The following is a 22,298-nucleotide window of genomic DNA, read 5'->3' on the forward strand; positions in this document are numbered from 1 at the left end:
TAGGCAGCCACGGCTTTCAGGGTCCACTACAGCCCTAAATTTTGTGAGCCGCTCCCCAGCATCACACAGGAAATCATAAAGTCATAGAATCATAGAATCTCTAAGGTTGGAAAACACCCACAGGATCACCCAGTCCAACCATCCACCCATCACCAATAGTTCTCACTAAACCATGTCCCTCAACACGAAATCCAAACATTCCTTGAACACCTACAGGGTCGGGGACTCCACACCTCCCTGTGCAGCCCATTCCAGTGCCTGACCACTTTTCAGAAAAGTAGTATTTCCTAACATCCCACCTGAATCTCCCCTGGCACAGCTTGAGGCCATTCCCTCTAATCCTATCACCACTTAGACGAGAGAAGAAACCAAGCCCCAGCTCCCTTCAGGAAGTTATAGAGAGCAATGAGGTCTCCCCTGAGCCTCTTCTCCAGACTGAACAATCCCAGCTCCTTCAGCCACTCCTCATAAGCCCTGTGCTCCAGATCCCTCACCAGTTTTGTTGCCCTTCTTTGAACCCGCTCCAGGGCCTCAATGTCTTTCTTGCAGTGAGGGGCCCAGAACTGGACACAGTACTCGAGGTGCGGCCTCACCAGAGCTGAGTACAGGGGGACAATCACTTCCCTGTTCCTACTGGTAACACTGTTCCTGATACAAGCCAGGATGCCATTGGCCTTCTTGGCCACCCGGGCACACTGCTGGCTCATGTTCAGTCGAGCATCTATCAACACCATTTCCTCTATGCAGTCTTCCAGCCACTCCACCCCACATCTGTAGCGTTGCCTGGGGTTGTTGTGGCCAAAGTGCAGGACCTGGCATTTGGCCTTGTTGAAGCTCATCCCAATGGCCTCAGCCCAGCTATCCAGCCTGTCCAGATCCCTCGGTAGGGCCTCGCTGCCCCCAGGCAGATCGACACTTCCAGCCAACTTGGTGTCATCTGCAAACTTACTGAGGGTGCACTCAATGCCCTCATCCACATCATCAATAAAGATATTGAAGAGGACAGGCCCCAGAAATCCCGGACGATCGCCCAGCACCGCCGCCCCAGTCCCCCGCTATAAGACCGCGCGCGGCGCCCACCGGCGGGGAGAGCGGCGAGGTCCGCTCCGCGCCTCCTGTCTGCTCAGGGCGGCGGCCACGGGGCGAACGGACGGCCGGGACCGGGTCCGGTCCCCCCTCCCAGCCGCGTCGCTGCCCGGTGTGCGCCGCGCTCCGCCCCGGGGGTGGTGGCGGCAGGGCGCCGGGAAGCGCGCGGAGCCGGCGGCGGCCGGAGCGGTAAGAGGAGCTCGCCCGGCACGGCCCGCCCGGCGCGGGGCGCTGCGGGAGCGCACCGGGGCGGGGCAGCGCCGGGAGGGGCCGTGCTCGGCGGCTCCGCTCCCTCGGGGGCGCCGGGAAGTCCCGTGGGGCGGCCGCGGCGCGGTTCGCGTGGAGGGGCTCGGCTGCCGCGGGGCTGCGCCTCCCCTCCGGGCCCGATCTCGGCTGGGGCGGCGCGGTGCGGGGGGCCGGGCGAGGCGCAGCGGGTCGCCGCGCTGCTTCCCGGGCTCGGCGGGGCCGCGGGGCCGGGCGCGTTCCCCGAGCCCGCCGTCGGGGCGCCCCGCCGGCCGGGCCGAGCGTGCCGCGGTGCGACCGGGGGGGCCGCTCCGCGCTAAGGGGCGACGCCGCCGGGCTGCGGCACGGGCCGGGCTCGCCCCGCTCCGGCCCCGCGGAACGGTGGAGCGGGCGAAGAGGTGGGTTGCGGAGCGGGCGGCCTCGGCGCTGGGGCGGGCGGTGCCTGCCGGCCCGCTGGGACGTGCAGCGCGTCCTGCCGGGCGGGGCTGCGGCCTTGCCGCCGGCGCGTTCGTCGCGGGGGCGGTTCGGGTTCGTCTCGTCCCGGCCTTACAGCTCCCGCCATCGAGCGTGCCGGGCGCGTTCGCTTTAAAGCGCTCCTTCTGCAGCGAGTGCGTGCGGTACCGCAGCGGCAAGCGGTGCTTCTGGTCAGCCCTGCGCCTCGGTTTTGTGCGGGGCGAGCTGGGTAAACCGGCTGCGCCTATTGAAAAGCCCTCTGCGTTTTAGTCTCTTGTTGAAACTTCACCAAGTGACCGGCAAATGCGTTTCCGTGCTGCTGCTACAGATCAGCACATCCTCTTGCCACGTTGCTGGTAGGATTTGTTTTTATCTGCCTTTGCAGAATTAAGGAATTTCCCCTGCCTCACGCTCTCCTTCAGCTGGACTGCTCATGAAGTGGTGCTGTAACAGGAGCAGGAGCTGTCTGAAAAGCGACCTGCCAAACACCCTTTTCTCTTTCCCCCAAGCTAGATCCCTTGCCCAGCTGATGGTGTGGTCTCAAAAACAGTTGTGATGGCCCAGGGCCCGGAGCAAGCAGCCGGCTGGGAGACGGGCTGGTAAGAGCTGCTGAGGATAGCAGTCCTCTGAGCACATCTCAGGGCTATCTTCGACTGAAATCATTCTTACGATTTGCACTTCACTCATACAGACAAGAGTGTTTCAAAGTAAATATTGCCAGTCTGTTAATGTTTCCCTATAGGCTGATTTTGTTTGGAGGATGAACTTACGTGACACATTTTAGGGTGTTCAAAGGTAGTTAAGTTAATGTGAAAAGAACAGTATAGATGCCTAATCATTTTCAGAGTTGCTGATGTATCCTTGTGGTTTTCTTTGAGGGTGCTAAGGGGTTATAATATATTAGCAATAGCTGGGGTTTCCATTGCAGTATTGTGGGGGGTGAATTTCAGTGGTGATGGCAGGTAGGCTTAAAGGACTGACATTGTCCTGTGTGTTTGGCACTGACCAAATCAATATTGTGTGCAGGTTGGGGAGTCATACAACTTAAGTTGGAGACTGGTAGAACAGTACAGTGAGTTGCTCAGAGGCTGGAAAAACTGCCCCATGGTGAGAGGCTGTGAGATCTTAGAGAGCTTTAAGTATTTTTTATAGAAGATTATTGACATACACCTAAATTGTACCATGTTAGGGGGAAAGAAAACAAAAAATGAAAAAGACCTTGATGCTGATACCTTGGAGAGAAAGGCTGACAAAAAATCAGTAGCTGCAAATGGCTTCCATCTCTGTGGTGGACGAGTAAGAAATGGAACAAATGGCCTGTGGAAAGTGGCAGATTTTTGTAGCCTGGTGTTTTCAAATCAAGACTAGGCCTCTTCCTGGAAGAGTCCACAATGATGGCCAGGTTTTGTGCTTGTCATTGTGTACAACTGAAGTGGAATGCAGTGAACTGGTCGTCTATTACAATCCCAATTAGTTGGAATTTGTACTACAATATTGTATTATTTTAAGGTCCTGAGGGATGGGAATGTATTTCACAGGAATTTGTCAGCAGAGTTGGCCACAGATCCTCAGAGTCCCAGGTCATTATCTTTGTTGCTTTTAATACATTTAAGTAATGCTTGTTTGTTTTTTTTTTTCCAAATATTACATTATCAGAACATATGATCACAGAAGAAAGGCATGCAGGTAGCAAGGGGCACTTGAGTCTACAGTTACTGTAATAAACAACAGTGCAAGGGCAAAGGTGTTCCTGATGTTATGAGCATAGCAGAGTTGTTAAAAGGAAATACTGATTTGGTAATGACATTGAATGTCAGATTCCTTGTGAACCTGGAAGAGCTAAAGCCTAAAGGTAACAGCATGTTAGTGTGTTAGGGCTGATTCCAAAAGGCCACACTGCAGAGCAGCAAAACTTCAGTAGCTAACAGTGTGCTTCATACACAATTACACGATGGGAAATACATTTCTGGTGCTTAACACATTTTTGGTTTGCTAACTTTTGTTCTTCTGCTAGGACTGAGAGATCTTTGCAAACCGGTTGAAAACTCTTTATAAACTTCGGGGGCACTTAAGCATGTGAAGGGAAAAACTTAAAATTGGTCTATTTGCAGTGGACATATGAACTTAACACATCTGTAGTCCTTTAAAATTGGAATCTCAATTCTCTGAAAAATAGTTGTGGGCAGGCTAAAAGTTGTAAATATTGTCAGTGTGGGTGGCACTGAAACTGGGAGATGAGCTCAGGAGCTGGAGAGATGCTCTGAAAGATGCTTGGTGTCTCAGTGTTTAGCATGAAGCAACAGCTGTCTTAGCCTGGGTGCTTGGATCAAGACTAGTAAAGGCTACCATCCTTTCTCTTCTTAGTACCTTTTTGCTTAAGTGTTTTGAGGGATAAATCTACTTAAGTGCTATGCTTAGGGTGACATTATAGGAGAGTTTGCAGTCTGCAGGCTTCATTTCAGCAGCCCAGTAACTTATGTCCATCGTGACTAATCACAGTTTGGCCTATTTTGGTGTTTCTTCCAGCAGAAAATTTAAACTTTAACCCCAAACTTTGTCCCTATGCTGGAAATAATACCTCACATCACTTACTTTGCTAGAATAGATACACCTTGATGCAGCTTGCTTGAATGTTTTCTTTTAATGTGCTCACATTTGGGCATTTGAAACTGATAAAATGCAGTGTACATCAGTAGGATTCATACTTTCTTACTGGGTAAACAAGCATTTGATCCCAGAGATGTTGCTCAGAGTGTAAGTGAAGCGATTCTGTCAGAACTGCATGAACTGTACTGTCAGAACTGCATGAACTGTACAGCGTGGAGCTTCTCACTGAACATGCTGAACTTTGAGTCTCCAAAACAGCTTGCAAGAACAGGTTTGGCCAGAGCTTGTCAGCTCTATTTAGGATTAGATGTTTGAGCTTGAGTGACATCTTACGGTGTTGACTTCAGAAGGCATTCTAGTACTTCCAGAGTAGAGAAAGTAATTCTCAAGTGCAGCAGTATTTAGTATTACCTAGGATGTCTCCTTGCGTAGTAGGTTGTCAGTGTTTGTTCTGATGGCAAACTGGATTAGTAAGTCTGCTTCTGTTTCTTCTGTGACAGGTGACTTCTGATACAACCAGACACTTAAGGGAAGGATTCATAAAGAGAAGCCTGGAAAGACTAAAGCTGCAAGAACAGGAGTTGAAAAAAAGGAAAGAGAAAAAAAAAAAAAAGGGGGAGGGAAAAAGAGAAGAGGGTTGAAAGGTGAGGCTGTACTTTAGAGAATGTCCATCAGCTGTTTCTTCAGATTTGTTACACTATTTCATACCAAGTGGCATCCAAGAAGGGAGTTGTCAACTGTAAAAACCCAGGCTTTGAGGAAACGGGAATCCAAGAACTTGAACCAATCCTTATAGTTTTTAATTTGTGTTACTGTGGGAAAGAAAAGCAACCTAACTCAGTGTGTAAGGCATCAGATGGAGTCAGTTATGAGAAAGTGGTTGGACTAGAGACATTCTGAGGTACTTTCAGACTTGACCATTCTATGCTTCTGGAAACTGAGAGCTGTTGCCCTCAGGTTGCACCAAGACTTAAGCTTCTGCATGAGGTTGATTTCTTGTGTTGTTTATATATTTATTTCTATTTTTCTATGCTGCAGCATCACAAATCAATGTGTTTATGGTTTGAAGTAAAGTTAATGTACATTTCTAGGTGCCTCCCACTTGACTGTAAGGTCCAAAGCTAGGAATGAGCACTTTTTTTCTGCCTTTCCTTCCACCCTCTTTTACACGTTGGTTTTTTTTTCATTGTTGTTATCTTTAGGGCAGTGGTTTTGAATTTTGTATATGAGTAACAGTAGTTATATAAAAGCTTAGATGCTGTGGGTAGTGTGCTTGTATTGCATCCTACACTGTCACTGGTAATTAACCATGTTACACACCTTCATGTCTAAAGAAAAGCAAAGAAAAGAAAACCAACAAAACAAAAACAAAAAAACACCCTGAATTTTAGAATGCTATGGCAGTTCTGTAGCACAAATAGAACTTGGTCAGGTTGGATGGGGCTCTGAGCACCTGATGAAGCTGTAGGTGTCCCCGTTCACTGCAAAGGGGTTGGACCAGACACCTTTGAAGATCCCTTCTAACTCAAATGATTCTGTGATTCTAACATAGTATATAAAATGTTGGATCTCTGAAAACATTGCTATGCTTCTGTTTTTAATTGAATATCTTCTTACTCAAATGCTTTAAAGATTGGAATTTTAAATACTTGTGTGAACACTTTGTTCCTTGAGTTTTCTGGAGTTTTCCATATCGTATCTTGTCGGTTGTTTAGTAGATCTGTTTCCTACAGGACAAGGTTTCAAAAAAATAGTGGCAGCTTCAACTTGAATTTTTATAACAGTGGAAGTGGTCTTGTAACTCTTAATGTCACCCTCATGCTAATCTGTAGGGGAGCTTTGTTAAGGTAAGAGTTAGATCCATATGCTCAGTTCTGATTGTGTCCTTGGAGACAAAAGATAATGTGAGTCTGTCTTCTTGGCATTGTGTATAAAGAAAACCCTAGAATACAAACCGTTAGAAGAGGTAAATACAGAACTACTATGTTCTAAGTTGTGCATCGGTGAGATGCATGTCATCAACATGTGTTGTTTCTTTAAACATGTTATTGTAACAACCATCATTTCTTATTAGTCAAATGTGGGCTCTTGGTGACAGGTTGCTTATTATTAGCAGTTCAAAGTCTGACATCCAATTTCCCAGGACTCCAAGTGTAAAACAAGTGTCATCTAAATTGTCCCATATTGATAATTACCTAGAAAAAAACGTGATGATGAACAAAAAGTTCAAGAGAGAAAAAAGAAAGCTAAGCTCAAGAAGAGAGGAGAGGCAGATAGATGGAGATGAAAAGCATCCCCAAAAGCAGCACAAAGTACCAGCTGAAGAACAGCAGTGGCCAGAGAATGTGCCTGAATGGGAAGAAAGGAAATCCCTGCTAGCTCAGAGAAGAGCGGAGTCTGTCAGACTGCTTACAGTGCTGTTAAACCATGTGAAAGTAAGAATACTTTAAAACCTATTTTACAATTTGAAGGATGTTTGTTAGAGCTTGAGTAATTTGGTAGACATTTGGTGTCTTATTGCTGTTTGAAAGAATGTCTTAGGAGTGACTGAACACTGAGAAGGCCTGAGGTCTAAATCTTGTGACAGTTTGTCCTGGGAGCAAAGGTGGTGTGATTCTACTCAGAAACTTTGATACTTGTTTGAACCTTGTCAATATTATATCAAGATAGGGCTGGAAGGACTGCATCATCTCCTATTAGACTTGATCCAACATTGCAAACAGGGAAATTAGGGGTGGGAATGTAAAGGTTGATGTTTGGTCTCAGGTCTGCAAGTGAAAGAACTAAGTTCATATGGATTACGCTGATTTCATTTCTAACAGCTTCTGTGTTGTGGCCAACACTAAGCTATAAGTTTTATTTGATTGACTTAGATAATATCTTGAGAAAGTCAGCAGAGGAGTGGTACAAATTGGAGTGTTTTACACAGAAATTCATGTTTGGAGGCTTATTTTAGTGCTTTGGGGTGAAAAAGTTTGAAATCTTAGGGGTTCTAACGTGACGTTTTCTTCATCATTTGCTACATAAAAATTAGCTCGCAGCTTTTAACAAGTCTATTTTTCAACATTTAAGATTTCTAAAGGTCCACCATTCACTAAGAGTTAAAGTTAGAGGCTACCTTTGCCATTCTGCGTGAATTTTAGGGCTCCACAACAGTTGATTTGGGCATTAATTACATAGGTTGCTCAGAAAGTCATGTCTCCCATTTATTTCCATGAAAGCTACGACAGACAGAAAGAGCACAATGACACTATTTTATGGAGCAAATTTTCAGCTGCATATCACTAATTTTCAACATGAACTGATTCATGCAGATGAGCTGATCAAGATGTTCTTTATTTCGTTGTGTGACAGCTGTGCCTGGCCATCCAGAACATGGTTTGTCTTTCATTTCGCTGTCACCGCTGCTGAAATGCACCACCCAGCCCTCACTGCGCTGACATCCACTGTTTGGTCTCCATCAGTGTTCACCAAGCCTTGGTGGATGTCAGTGGGTCCCATTTTTTTCTGCGTGGAGGAATTCAGTTTCACCCCTTTGCTTTATCCACACTCCCATGTCAGAAATTATTTTCTGCTGCCATCTGTCACACGGCCACACGCTGTAACAGGTCATTGGTGGGAAGGTTCAGCCTCTACTGCCATACCACCACAATCCTCCTCTGATGCTGCAGGCCAACAGGATAACATAGGAGGCATTGCTTTTGGAGCAGCCCTCATGTGAATTTGATGAGTTAAATAAACGTTTATTTTCTTGGTTTCAACACATGGAAAGCATTAGGTTGGTTGTATTTGGACCCATTAAAACTATGTACAGTAAAATAATTAGTCTAAATAAAATATTCTTATCTACAAAAATCTAGTAATTTTTCTATTGTAAACAACACTGGTTGTGATGCAGTAATCAAACAATAAATGTTTTCTGAAGCAACTGTAGTGAGGTAGATGAATTATTTGAAAGGACAACTGTCTTAGTTACTTGAGAATGCCCTGTTCTGAGACAAAGAAGCATCTTTAGTTCTGGCCTAGGAGTAGTGAGATTGTGTGATCAAGCTCTGAATTAAGCTAAATTTATCTCCTTTATAATTCTTCTGAACGTAGAACTGCATATTTATGAGTTTGCAACTTGCAGACTTTATAGTTCTCTGTGCTCAATAAACATACATAATCATTTTCCCAATTTTCATTTGAAGGATTTTGTGCAGTTGGCAAGTCAGAAAGTGGATCCTTCACTGGGCGTAAGGAAGGATGATTCCTTTTCTGAAGCAGCATTAAAAGCCATACATCAGAAACAGATTAACTCCTGTTATCTTATGCACAAAGATTTGGAACACAGGGAAGAGCTTAAGTGTCAGTTAACCCAAAAAAGTAGCAGCTTATGTTGTGAGGAAGGAGATTTGACTGCCTTTTGTGCATCTACTTCTCATATAGTCAAGACAATTTTAAATGACCCCGCTGCAGCTCTAAGTTCTGGCAGATTGACTGGCAGAGATGCATACAACTCCTTTGGCTGTGGATCTATACTGATTACAGTGACTCAAGACTGCAAGGTCATTGAATCTCTAGACGGAAGGGACTGCCAAACACTGAACGTGGTTCACACACAGACAGGGTCTGAAGATGGTTACAGAAAGCAAAAGGTTTATGAGACCGATGAATTCATTCATTATTTATTAAACTACTATCAGACACCAAGCTATGAACGTGTTTCCCTAGGGACAAAAAACTCTGCAAACAAGTCCTGGTGGAAGAGAGTGGTGTGCAGTGATGGTCGTGGTTTTCACATCAGCTTGTGTAACAAGCAAGGTCGGCATTTCAGAGAAGTGAGTCTTGTACAGAATCTAAACAGCAGAAATTGCGTTAGTGATGATAACTGTAGACTAGTGATCACTGCTGGGGAATTTGAATCAACAGACACAGTGGTGAAAAATAAGACCTGTGCAGACAGGCTTGCAAAGAAGTTGCAAATACAGAGAAATGACACACTCACTGTTGACTACTTATCACATGCTGAACCAAATCATTCTTCGGATTGCACTGCTGCTGCTCGTGATGAGGAATTTGAACAAGAAGATGGTAGAAATGAAGATACCAAACAATACAAAACTTGTAGATCGTACAAATTACAGGACTTGTTGGAAGAGATCAGTGATTCTGAGTACTTCAGTGAGGCATGCAGCGGTGCAATGAGGAGTGTAGAAAGGAGTGAACAAATTTACAGCAATTGTAATAAAGGGTGCTTGCCTGCAAGAGAGAAAGAGAGAAAATTACTGGTTTATTTCAAGAATGTAACTCTGGAAGGTCAAACAAAGGAAAGCAGCAAATGTAACTTCTGTTCTAATTCTGCCCAGGAGGGCTTGGCTAGGCAGTGTGATCATAACCTTGAAAAGTCATGCAAGAGGTCTAGCAGTAAATTGACACATAAAGGACAGAAAAGTGAGAGACATTTCAGAGAAGAGGAGAGAAACACTTACAAAATGAAGAAAAAGAGAAAAAACCTTTCTTCATCAGATTTTTTATCTGATGAATGTGGCTTTTCAGAGGCTGAGAGCTGCATACAGCTGGAGTCACTCAGAAAGATACAAAGAAAATGTAATAAAGCATTCCACAACAAAGTGAAATTCAAGACACTTCACGCAGGCACCGCAGCACCAGGCATTACTGCTTCTGATTGCTTTCCACTTCAGGAGACACTCCGGCGCACAGGTGAGAGGTAAATCAGAGGTGAATGCAATTGATAGTCATAGTTCTCTGGCAGGTGAGATTAATTGCCACAGTTCTTACAGTGATGGACGGTAAGAGTTTGTAAAAGCTTAACAGAATGTGCAAGTGGTACAAAAGGACTGTGATTGCACTGCTGCTAAAGGTTTTGTCAGTTCAGCTCAGAAACACTTCGAGCAGCTGCAGTTGGAGTCTCTTAATATTGGGTAAAATATTGGTAGATAGGTGGTTATTCTGTTAATAATAACACGCATGCTAATAACTCCACATGCTCTAGAACACTACAGAGTTGTAATGTGGCTCAATATGTCGTGCATCTGTGTGGGAGGTACTGTCTCAAGTTAGTGGATTTCAGTTTAGGTGATCATCTGATTTCCATACGCAGGTGCTGCATCTCTGAATATTGTTATTCGCAGCCTTTTCTCATTGTATGATGCTTACAAGTTTGCTGGCAGCTACCTAACAGCCACTTCCCCATATCTTCCCCTCCCTCCCCCTTCACAAACTAATTTCAAGTAACTTTCTCATATACTTATCTACAGGAGATGAGAGGAAATTAAAATTGAGAAGAGAGATGGATGCAGATGAAAGAGGATGCCCTCTCTTTCCTCTTGAGATAATTCAGACAAACCCCTGCTCAGATACTTTCTGTGGAGCAGAGCCCAGAAGAGGATGCTGAACAGCTACTATATAATAGCTCTTAAGCTCCTGGGTAGAAGTGGAAGAAGAAAGCCCTTAAGCTGTTAAAAGGTATTGGAAATACTTGGGCTTTTTTTCCTTAGATAATTCCTTCAGTTAGAATTGTCTAACTGGTGTAGCAAGCCACAGAAACAGAATCTTTATTTACCTTTTGGATGCAAGGACCAAAATTTTCTCCAGGGCCAGACAAGCTTTTGTGGACCAGTTGCTAAGAATTTGAAGATTTATGGATTCAGATCTCAGAGATAAACTCTGATTGATATTTACACAATTCCCTACGTTTACAGATACAGTACTTAGTAATATCAAGTCCCTAGAAAAAAACAAAAACAACAACAAGCACATAGATACATAAATCATAGAGCAAGGATATGAAGTGCCTTCTCAATCAGATTGTTAAAATGATGGAATTGGAAGCTGTGGGGGACATTTATGTGTAATGGTGGAGAATAATAGATTTCTAAATAAGAAAAAAATATATACTGTAATGTTCACAGTGGAAAAATACTTGTTTACTACTCACAGTTCTGAAAGTGTTTCTGAAAACCTGCTGGTCTTTGGAAGGAAGGATTTCACAATAACTGCTAGATGTAGTGCTTCTGAGAATCTGATTTTCTAAGCACAGCTCTGAATGCTGGCCAGTGAAAGAGCAATGTCTGTCAGCATGTTGACAGCTCCTACTTATGCAGGTTGAAAATCCCATAGAATCATAAAGTCAAAGCATGGCTTGGGTTGGAAGAGACCTTAAAGCCCCCCCAGCCCCACCCATGTGGCAGGCTGGCTGCCCACCCAGCTCAGCCTGCCTAGGGCCCACCCAGCCCAGCCTTGGCATCTCCAGGGATGGGTGCACACAGCTCTGGGCACTGCGAAGGCCTCATCGCCTTCTGCGTAAAGAATTTCTGCCAATATCTAATCTAAGTCTCCCCTCTTTTAGTTCAAAAACATTCTCCCTTGCCTCCTTACACAGTCACTATAAGACCATGTAAAAAGCTGGTCCCACTCCTGCACCCCTCAAGTTCTGGAAGGCCGCAGTGTGGTCTCCCTGGAGATCTCTCCAGGCTGAACAAGCCCAGCTCCCTCAGCCCTCCCTTAGAGGAGAGGTGCTCCAGCCCTGTGAGCATCTTCATGGCCTCTCTTGGACCCGCTCCTACAGCCTCACATCCTCCTTGTGCTGGGGGCCCCAGGCCTGGTCGCAGTACTGCAGATGGGGCCTCACAAGGGCAGAGCAGATGCAGACAGTCACCTCCTTGCCCACTGCCAGCCCTCTGCTGATGCAGCCCAGGTCACTGTTGGCTTTCTGGGCTGTGAGCACACACTGCTGGCTCACGCCTAGTTTTTCACCCTCCAGGACCCCCAGGTCCTTCTCCACAGGGCTGTTCTCAAGGAGTTCTTCTCCCACTCTGTGTACGTATCTGGGATTGCCCCCACTGCAAGTTCAACACCTTGCACTTGGCCTTGTTGAACATGGTTAGGTTTGCATGGGACCACAGTTCAAGACTGTTCAGGTCTGTCTGGATGGCATCCCTTCCCTCCAGTGTGTCAGCCTGCACTGCTCAGCTTGGTGTCATCACAAAACTTGCTGAGGGTGCATTGATCTCTCTGTATCACTGATAAAAATGTTGAAGAGCGTGGGTTCCAAGATAGAGCTCCTGTGGAGCACCACTTGTCACTGGCCTGCACCTGGACATGGGAGCCATTAACCACAACCCTCTGGCTGTGACCATCCAACAAATTCCTTATTCTTAATAATCCATTCTTCAAATCTGTTTCTCTCCAATTTAGAGGCAAGAATGTGATAAGTTCACAAGATTTCAAGAAGCTGTCCTTTTGAAGGCACATGCAGTGAGATATCTATTTAGTACAATTAAGCTTACATAAAATTTCTAGAAGAATTGTCAAATGTTGTTAAATTTCTGCTGCATGGAAATAAAAATGTGAAAACTCAGTCTGGGAGCTTGAGTTATATCTGTATTTACTCAGATGACTGTATTTAGGAGACATTCACAGTTACTCTGGGCCAAAGTCCCATAGTGAGACAGAGAGGACCAGTTCTATGTACAATACACTAATTATTTCAACTTTCATTTTAGTATGCTTAATTTATTATGTGTCAGTATGTAAATGTGATGATGTTGCCTTCCTTATATAACATATTACCCACATTTGTAACTTCTGCTCTAATAAATAATGATTTTTTAAAAAATTTTAGTTGTTTGTGGTAGATTGGTTTTCTCCCAGTGTTCAGTATTGGTGATTCATAAAGGCTGCTGAGCCACACTCTGCCAAGTTCTACCTGTTGCCTCTGTTCACACGTTCAGATGCTGAGTGCCTTTTGAGGATCACGAATGACTACTCAAAATAGTGTTACCCAATTACTTTTATCTAAAAAGCAACCACCCCCCCCAAACGCCTTATTTTCTTGACAGAAGTATTTCTATTGTAGAGAATATTCGTGCCTCTTTTAAGTTTCCTTTTTTGTGTTTTATACAGTTACAATAAAGATCAGCTAATGTATTTGTTAACCATGTGAAATGTTTCAGTTGCACCAGCAGGACCAAGGCTGTTTTTTTCTCTGTGCACTAGTTGCATATAAAACATGACAGAATTGCCCCTCGTCAGTCAGTTCTGCACTGTAAGTGCCCTTTTCCCATATGTCAGACCTTTCAATTACGGATGAGAAGGTATTTGGTTTTGTTAATCTACAGGAGGAACTATGGATTTCCTTCAGTGTAAATGTCTAGGATCTTATCAATTTGTTTTCCCACTAGTCAGTATAAACAAATAAATACACCAGTTCTGTAGTTGCTTCTGGTGTTCACCTGTATTGACTGGAATTGATAAAGCAAGTCTTTGTCTTCAAGTCCTCATTCAGTGTAAAACATTGTTAGTGAATAAAATATGCTTACTTAAAACAGACACCTCTGTATCTTCTGTAGCAAAATATAATTTGTGTTTCTTTTTTCTTTATGAGTTGGGATTATTTAGAACCTGTTCGTAGGATATTTAGTATTAATCCCTCACTTTTCCTTCCTGTGCACTTAACTCAAGCCCCATCTTCCCACACGCTGAACTGTTCAGTAAAATTGTGTTGGTTATCTTGACGGCTAATTCTTAAACATACATAAAACTCTTTTCAATTCTAGCTTAGTAAATTAAATTTCAGTTGCTTTCAGGAATAAATGTTTTACCTAACAGGAAAGTTAAGGGATGTGTATATAATTTGAGCATTTAATAGGCAAAAAGCATTCAAATAGTTGAGCACGTAACATTCCTAGTATAATTCCTTATCTTGGAGCTTGGTTTATGCTGTTACAGTGAGATGGTGTTTCAAGAGGTGATGGGGTTTTATTTGTGTTGGTTATTGCTTTTCTGGTATGTATATATTTTTGTGTAAGTGCTGTTTATGTTACTGTGACACTTGTAAGTGAAATAGGGCCCTGTGACTGCAGGCCTTGCAATCAGCTCCAACTTCACATACAGAACTAATGAAGATGCCCCCTAGCAGAGCTAGTGCTATCAGCCTTGGGGGAGCTGCCTGATCTGGAGCTTTGTTATCTGAACTGTGTGGACAGTTGTACTTCGTGCTGAATTCCAAAGTCAAAATCCGAGTCACGGTCCTACAGACAGTTTCTGAAGCAGAAATACATTACGCCTATGACTGTACCAGTCCACCTGCTTGACGTGTAACAATAATACATTTATAGTATATGGCCTTTTTCATATTCTGGACATTGAACACAGTGTGTAGGAATGCCTCCCCATTTATTTCACTTTCTGTAAAACCATGTAACTCTCAGCAAAAGCATTCGTTACTAACCTGAATGTAAACACAACTTGAAGTGAGAGCTAGCAGAGATAATTAAGAGTAAGCAGTGTCCAGGTGAAGGAATTCTGAATTTTACAAAGCAGGTGACAGTTTGCCACAACTGGTTGGATATGAGATGCTGCTCGATTGCTCTGATTTGTGCCAGAGCTCAAGTATGCTATCATGACACCTGAATAACTGGTATTTCAACACTTCACAAGGGAGATTGATGACAGTCTCTGCACTTAGCTTTTCATTGTGCTCTCCTTGGTTAATATACAAACTGTTCAGCTACCTGGCATGGTTCTTTTTGCTTAGTCACTGCAGCCAGTCATTGCTGAAGGGATCAAGTTGCAATTAACAGTAGAAAACATGAGAAGATATCCATGCTCTCCAGCACTTCAGCAGAAAGTGTGTGCCTGCCTGTTTGTGGAATCTCTGCTCTTATGACACACGCCTTCCCCTTTCACAATGAATATTTTGGTTTTCTCTGAAAAGGTGGTGGTCTTACCCTGAAACGTGCAACTTCATGCACGTGTGTTCAACATTAAGCTTTGTCCTGTGTTACTGCCAGTTTTCTGTTTGTTTATTCTTTAGGATGCATCAAATTGTATTGTACAGACACGCACTTAAAACGGTGCTCAGTTCCTCAGGGTATGTTGTTGACTAACATAAGAGTTGGTGTTGGACCTTCTGAAGGGCAGGCTGTAGCCCTGCCTAGCTCCACTACACCGTGGTCTTCCAGAGCAACTTTTGCCCAGTGTCAGCAGTTGCTTGGGCTTTTTTCATGCTTAACTCTGTTTTTGCAACAGTAAAATATATGTGAATGTGTTCTACATTTCATAATCTGTTAAAAAAATAATATGCTATGGAGCTGCATTTAGAGGCATTCAGCTTGAACAGTCTACTCTGGAAGAATAGAAGAAAGAAGTTGGAGAAAGACTGTAAAACTTGTAACACTGGGGGCGATTAACCATCAATTTCAATTGCAGTAAATAAAAAGAAACACCACCATTATGCAAGACTTTTATTTTCTGCCTTAAACTGATAAAAGCACATTTCTGATTTGAGGTAAACCATTAGAAGTAGTTTGCAGAGAGTATAAGTGTCTCTAAAAATAAAATAGCAACACAAAGGTCATGACAAGACTTTTATTTGTCTCTAGACCTTCATTAGGTAGTTCACACAGTAACTCTACACAAGCAATCTGGCTCAAACAACTGCACTGCTCGTTTGAAGGCCCAGTGTAACTGACAGGGAAAAACCCCATGGCAGTGTTACGACTGATGGAAAGTCATTGGTTCTCACTGCAGTTGGTCTCAGGCACTTTGACATGTAGTGTCAACTTGTTTATGAAAGCTCCTGCTGCACAATACACTCCACTTTTGAACAATTTTGCCTACTTGTACCTTCCCACGCAGGACCATGCTCACCATTTTGGTCACGTTCCCAATTGGAAACAACTCAGCAGAAGAGTGAAACCAGAAAAACCAAGTAATGGGAACTGTACTCCTTGGCACCCACGCAGAACCACCTGGACAAGGCAGCACATGTATGAGAGATCAGCAAATCATCAGTTACCTCCTTAAAATTTCCGATAAATTTTGAAGACATATTTTGGGTGATGAAGGAGCACATTCACATTTTTCCTTGGGTCAAATCCATGCATCCAGCCCATTTTGGTAGGAGACTGGATGACATGGATGGAGCAAACCCAGTAATATGGACAGATTAAGAGAGCAAACAAGATAAAAGCAATTCAGTGGTCAGGTCTGTTGCTGGTTGTGCATGAGATTCTGCCATTTCTTTTAGCAGCAACATTCCAAAGCATCAAAAGCCTTGACATGGAAATGGCTTACACTACATTATTTATTTTGTACAGGGAACTTGCGTAAGTTACCTTGACCATAAACGTTTTTCTGCTAGTTAAATTACTTGTACAGAGCACTTGTTAATCATGACACACCAGCAAGTCTTCCTTTAGGCCTAAAAATCATCACTAGCTGCTTTTCCTTGTTTAATTTCATTTTATTAAAATTCTTTGAAGAGTTTTTCTAAGAAGAGAAGTGAACAAACGATAGCCCTGCCAAGTCATGCTTTACAGTGAACCTAGTTTTTAAGGATGTTCAGTTACAGTCAATACCTAAGTAACACTTAAGAGGTGCTTCAGAAGTAAACAAAGAATATTAATGCATCTGTGTGACTGAATACATCAAGTATTCTTCAGTCCTTATTTATTTTCTAAGTATCTAAAAGTGATTTAACTTCTCAAAAACTCTTGGCTTTTTAAAGCAGTTATTGTTTCATTTGTAAGGCCCTGTTTAGCTCCTAAAAAGCCAAATTATTTGACATAATGTTGAATTATATAACACCACAAATGAGTTTGATGCTTTGTGGACAAAGAGAGTCCCTTTTCTAAAGGGATTGCAATGCAAGGCCCAGACCCTGCAGAAGCCAACACTAACCAAATTCAGTGGAATCTGTTACACACAGATTCTGTGACTTATTCTCATGCTTGTGTCTACAGTGTTAGGTTGTTAGTGAAAAGATCTGGATTTCAACCCTAATAGTGACAGAATAAAAACAGTAATAGTCCTTTATTGCCAAAGTTGCAGTCTACTTTTGCACAGACATTTTTGGTGCATACTTCCTATTATGCACTTTCAGAGGAAGACAGATATTAGACCTGTACTAATTTACTGCTGGATTTGAAGAGGAAGCTTGGGAGAAACATAATTCATTGTAATTCTGGACCTTTTGTAAGCACAGTTGCTTCTGCAACTTATGAAACAGAAGTGGAATGTTACAAATGATCCTTTAAGATACAAAAATAGACTGTTCCTCACTGCATTCTACTCTTTCTTTGCATCTTGGACATCTTTTTCTTCTTCATCAGAGTATACAGTGGGTTCCTCCCCATCCTTCAGCAGCTTACCAACGTGGTGATACTTAACTGAAAATTGGAAACAAATGAAAGTAAAAATCGAGTCATTATTCTGCCATGAAAATGTACTTTGTGTAACTCATATTGGTTTCCTAATTTAACAAAATGTTCCTAATTGTAAAGAAACACGTCTGAACTCCGTGTTGCAAACAGTGGAGAGAAGAAAAAGAAAAAAGCCGAAATAAAGTACCTGAACTACTGTTATGTTCTAACAAGTGAAAGAAAGATGCAAGTTTATGAGATACGGTTATCCTGTTGGCTGAGCCAGAAGATGGATGAATGTAGACGTGTGAAATGAGGGAACTCATCCAGCTAAAGAAGCAGAATCGTGGATTGGATTATTTCTCTCGCCATGCCAAAGCTAGTTTTTGAACTAATGGTGTTGTTAGAATATTTTAGTTATGCAAATATATACGTACAGGTAACTTAAACTTTTTGTGATGTATGCTGCCTGTACCCAACAGGGCTGCAAAGAGATCCTTTCTCCTGGAGATAAAGACAGTCCTACTGACTGGTTATGCAGCCAATAAGCTTCTGCTTTGTGCCCTTTTTTGAACAGGTAAAACAATATCTAAGAACTGAGAACAATGATATGTTGCCCACCTGTCAATTTCAAAGTAGAAGATACCTCTTATAATAGGTATTTTGTACTAGCATTGTTATTATAATAGGACTTTATAGCAACTAATTGTTACATTTACTAGAAGCACAGCAAACAGGGCACAGTTTACTGACAATCCTACTGTCTGACTCTTGAAATGGTAGATTTGAACACTGGGTTAGGTTAGAAATTTGGTAGCATAGTTCTATTTTCTGGAACACAGCTGTTGGCATCGTAAAACAACCTTTAACAGACTTGATTAAGACAGAGTCAAAATAGTAGGGGTGTGCCAGGTCAAGACTGAGACCTAATGCCATTACATGAAGAAAAGTCCATGCTAGCACAGTACAAGGTCAACACAGCAATCTCCTTAAAACTCTGGCTGGAAGTTCTTTTTGAGTAGCAACTTGGAATACGTTGGAATTGCACCTTAAGAACTAACACTACCAAAGCACAGAGAAACAGGGCAACTACGATAACGACTTCCTTCTGTTAATTTTAGAACAAATATACCAAGAGTGCAAGTTGCCTTTTCCTTTCCTGCTCTGACTATCACAGGCAAGGCAATGGCCAGAGATAGCATTTGTCTGATCATCTTCTGCAGAAGAAAGTTAGCTGGATGGTTTGGCACAAATCCAATAAAGTCACCATCAAGGCAATGCAGAATAATTTACTTAGGGTTCAAAGCTGTATCAAGAGCTCAGAAGGGTGAAGGCTTGGTTCAAACAGTCTTCAAAACTCAAAAAAATGCCAAGAAGCAATAATTCAAATGTTACTTCTGAGAAGCTGAATGGGACTTCATTTTTCAAAGCTTCAAAGCTAATTAGTTGTCTTTATAGATGCTATCTTTATTGTATCAGAGGCATGTTCCTTATTTCTAATTCCTGATAACTTTTTAGATGGTTTTACACACTTGTCCTATGACAAGAGTGTTTCCATCCAGCCCACTGTTCTATGAGACAGAGGGAAGGAGGGAAAGAGGGAGAACACAGGGAAAACCTGACATCTCTCATCATTTTTTGAATAACAGAAATTCTAATTCATAAACGTAAGTATTAACTCAAAGTAAGCTTCTGGACTGGTGCTTCAAATTGGCAACAGCCCTTTCACTGCTGCTTCCCTGATTACACACTGGTTAGCTACTTATTTGTCAATAGGTTTATAATTACTTACAAGTGAATTGTGACTCCCAGTCCCTCAAGGTCTCTTGCTGTGTAGCGTTGAGATCAGAGAGGTCGTCATAGTCATCCTTCAGAGCCTCCTTATCCAGGCAGAAAGTGGCAAGACCTCGGGATGCATCTCTTCCAGCAAAAATCCCATACGGGCCATCTTCAAAATAAAAACACGGGCATTATTACTACAGCAGTAACTGATGCTGTGTGATTTTCAGAGATTACAGCCCCCAACTGAAATAGATTATGAGTTCCTGCCCTGTTCTGAGGATCTCAAACTCCTGAAATGTTTTCAGACTTTATTCTACTTGCTAATAAAGAAAAATGGAGGAAGAGAACAAGAAATAAGACAATGTGGAGAAATACTGAGTCTGTTGGAACTTCAATCAACCAGGCAACAGTGCGTGGAGCACAGCAAGAGGGAGGGAATCAGCACACGGAGTGTCCTCAGAAAGTGGAACAAAGGGCGGGTTTGCAAGTCTGAGGCGAAACGGAGTCTTTCTAAGAGATGCTCTAGACTTCAAGAGCTGGAAGGACAACAACTTGACTGACAATGTGCTGCAGACGCTGGACGTTACTAATGTGGAAGAGATACCTGTTAAAATACAAGATGACCAATGCGTGCAGCTCACAGCAGATCGGGGATTCCTTATCAGACAGGCTCTTGCTACACGCCATTACTGATTAACTCGCTCATGACAAACATGTTGCAACTGGACACTGAGACTTCTTAGTGCAGATTACAGGAGCACTGCGTGAACTCTGCTAACCGCACACTGCCTGCCGCCTTCTATGCCTCTCTGCTCGCTGTTTGCTGCGCTCATCAAGAAGAATCTCACCTTTCCTCGCAACAGAAAACCAGCTGGCCGCACCCTGCGACGAGCCACTCACATTTCACACTGTCCAGAAAGGGAACACCTAAGGCACGGCCATTAAACACGCGGCTTTCAGTTCGCACAGACACAGAAGTGCAGGTGGAACCCCGCTACTCGGCGGATCAGCGCATTTTCTCCCTCAGAGCCCTCTGCTAGAAGGCCGGTGCGATCAATCTTTGCACCCTGACAGAGATAGCTCAACCCAATTCGCTACGTATTTCTTTAAGACAAACATTATGCAACAGAGCAGCGCACAACCAGCTCCGGGGATGCCACGTCCGCCCCGGGAGCGCGGGGCCGGCAGTGCGGCTCGGAGCAGCGCGGGGTGCGGAGGAGCTCCCGGCGCAGAGCGTTGCGACATCTCCGAGCGAAGCCCCGAGCGAAGCGCTGAGCCCAGCCCCGCTGCCCGCCCCTCACCAGGCCCGTAGAACTTGCTGGCGCGGGTCACGTCGAACACCTTCCCGTTGACGGCCATGAGGATGCGCGGGTCGCGCACGCCGTCGTAGTGCCGCAGCTGCTCCAGCGTGAAGTCGCGGCGCTTCATCTTGGGCAGCGGCGCCGGACCCGCCTCGCCCGGCTGCGCCTCGGGCCGCTCGCCCCGCAGGATCTGGTAGAGCAGGAAGAGGCAGAGGCCCAGCAGGCTCAGGTTGAGCGGCGAGCCCACGATCTCCAGCAACAGGCCGCCCCCGTCGCTCGCCGCCGCCTCTTCGCCCGCCATCCCCGGCTCCTCGGCGGCCATCGGCTCCGCTGCGCTCCGGCACGGCGAGCTGAGCTGTAGGGCGGGGCGGGGCGGGGCGGGGCGGGAGGCGGCCGAGGGGCGGGAGGCGGCGGCGTTCCGACCGGCAGGGGGCGCTGTGAGCGCGGCGATGGCACGAGGGGAGCGCCGCCATGCTGCGCCCCGCGCGGCGGGCTGAGGTGAGGGGAGGTTCGGGCTCTTCTGCAACAAAACCGCAGAACAACGGCTGCGATGTTATAATGTTATAACTTTATAACGTGCCGTTTGCCGGCTGCTCTGTTCAGTCTTCTTGTCACTGGAGATTATAGCCGAATAAAATGAAAGATAAAGAAGTTCTGACGTCTTCACCTGTTTAATACTGGGCTCACGCACGGCAGAGCAGCACGTTGCTGTCACCTGCCCCTCTGCGGGCTGTTTCGGTCTGAGCGTTTGTGTAAGTGGTGTCCTTACCACCAGTCAAAAAGAAGATAAATTCCTGCCCGGTCAGTGTCCTTATGCCCTCAGCGCAGGTCGGAGCCTGTCGTGGGGCATTGGGCGCAGTGCCAGCAAATGCACTGCGTATTTCTCACTGTCAGAAGGAACTGTAGCTCTGTGACCCACCGGGACTGTTGTTTACACAGAATCACAGAATGGCAGGGGTCGGAAGGGACCTCTGGAGATCATCGAGTCCAAGCCCCTGCTAAAGCAGCAGGTCGCACAGGTGGGCATCCAGATGGCTCTAGAATGTCTCTATAGAAGGAGACTGCACCACTTTTCCAGCAGATCACGCCCTGGCTTATGCTGATGTGTGGTTATTCCTCCCCAGGTGCAAGACTCTACACTTGCTCCTGTTGAACCTCATCAGGTTCCTCTTTGCCCAACTCTCCAGCCTGTCCAGGTCTCGCTGAATGGCAGCACAGCCCTCAGGCGTGTCAGCCACTCCTCCCAGCTTTGTATCATCAGCAAACTTGCTGAGGGTGGACTCTATCTCTTCCTCCAGGTCACTGATAGAGATGCTGAACAAGACCGAACCCCACACCAACCCCCGGGAAACACCACTAAAAACAGGCCTCCAACCAGACTCTGTGCTGCTGATCATGACTCTCTGAGCTCTGCCAGTCAGCAAGTTCTCAACCCACCTCACTGTCTGCTCCTCTATCCCGCACTTCATGGCTTCATTACAAGGATGCTGTGGGAGACAGTGTTCAATACCTTGCTGAAGTCAAGGTATGCACATCCACTGCTCTGCCTCCATCTTCCCAGCCAGTGATGACATCATAGAAGGCTACCAAGGTGCTCAAACATGATTTCCCCTTGGTCAATCCATTTTAACTACTCCTGATAACCTTCTTCTCTTCCAGCTGCTTGGAGGTGTTTAGG

At 44.6% G+C, this 22,298-nt stretch overlaps 2 protein-coding genes across 11 annotated transcripts; one reads left to right on the top strand and one right to left on the bottom strand.

Moving 5' to 3' along the window:
- Positions 1-1,151: 1,151 nt before the first annotated feature.
- Positions 1,152-13,009, top strand: LOC104912214 (A-kinase anchor protein 17B). 10 transcript variants are annotated; one of them, XM_085230807.1, is made up of 6 exons: positions 1,588-1,727; positions 2,296-2,381; positions 4,890-5,033; positions 6,589-6,824; positions 8,580-10,092; positions 10,650-13,009. In XM_085230807.1, the coding sequence occupies exons 4-6, from the start codon at positions 6,600-6,602 to the stop codon at positions 10,784-10,786; spliced, it is 1,875 nt and encodes a 624-aa protein (XP_085086933.1). In that variant the 5' UTR covers positions 1,588-1,727; positions 2,296-2,381; positions 4,890-5,033; positions 6,589-6,599; the 3' UTR covers positions 10,787-13,009. The 10 variants fall into 10 exon arrangements, with proteins under 10 accessions (XP_085086928.1, XP_085086929.1, XP_085086932.1 ...); XM_085230802.1 differs by lacking the exon at positions 1,588-1,727 and adding an exon at positions 1,152-1,275 and having other exon boundaries at positions 4,890-6,824; XM_085230803.1 differs by lacking the exon at positions 1,588-1,727 and adding an exon at positions 1,217-1,275 and having other exon boundaries at positions 2,292-2,381; positions 4,890-6,824.
- Positions 13,010-15,623: 2,614 nt separating this feature from the next.
- PGRMC1 (progesterone receptor membrane component 1) lies at positions 15,624-21,007 on the bottom strand. Its single transcript, XM_085230810.1, has 3 exons — positions 20,621-21,007; positions 19,330-19,485; positions 15,624-17,564 (listed from the first exon to the last, which is right to left on the bottom strand). The coding sequence occupies exons 1-3, from the start codon at positions 20,940-20,942 to the stop codon at positions 17,464-17,466; spliced, it is 579 nt and encodes a 192-aa protein (XP_085086936.1). The 5' UTR covers positions 20,943-21,007; the 3' UTR covers positions 15,624-17,463.
- Between the last annotated feature and the right edge of the window lie 1,291 nt (positions 21,008-22,298).

The sequence above is a fragment of the Meleagris gallopavo genome, chromosome 9 (genome assembly GCF_905368555.1).
Source record: "Meleagris gallopavo chromosome 9, MGAL_WU_HG_1.1, whole genome shotgun sequence".
In the NCBI taxonomy this organism is placed as follows: Eukaryota; Metazoa; Chordata; class Aves; order Galliformes; family Phasianidae; genus Meleagris; species Meleagris gallopavo.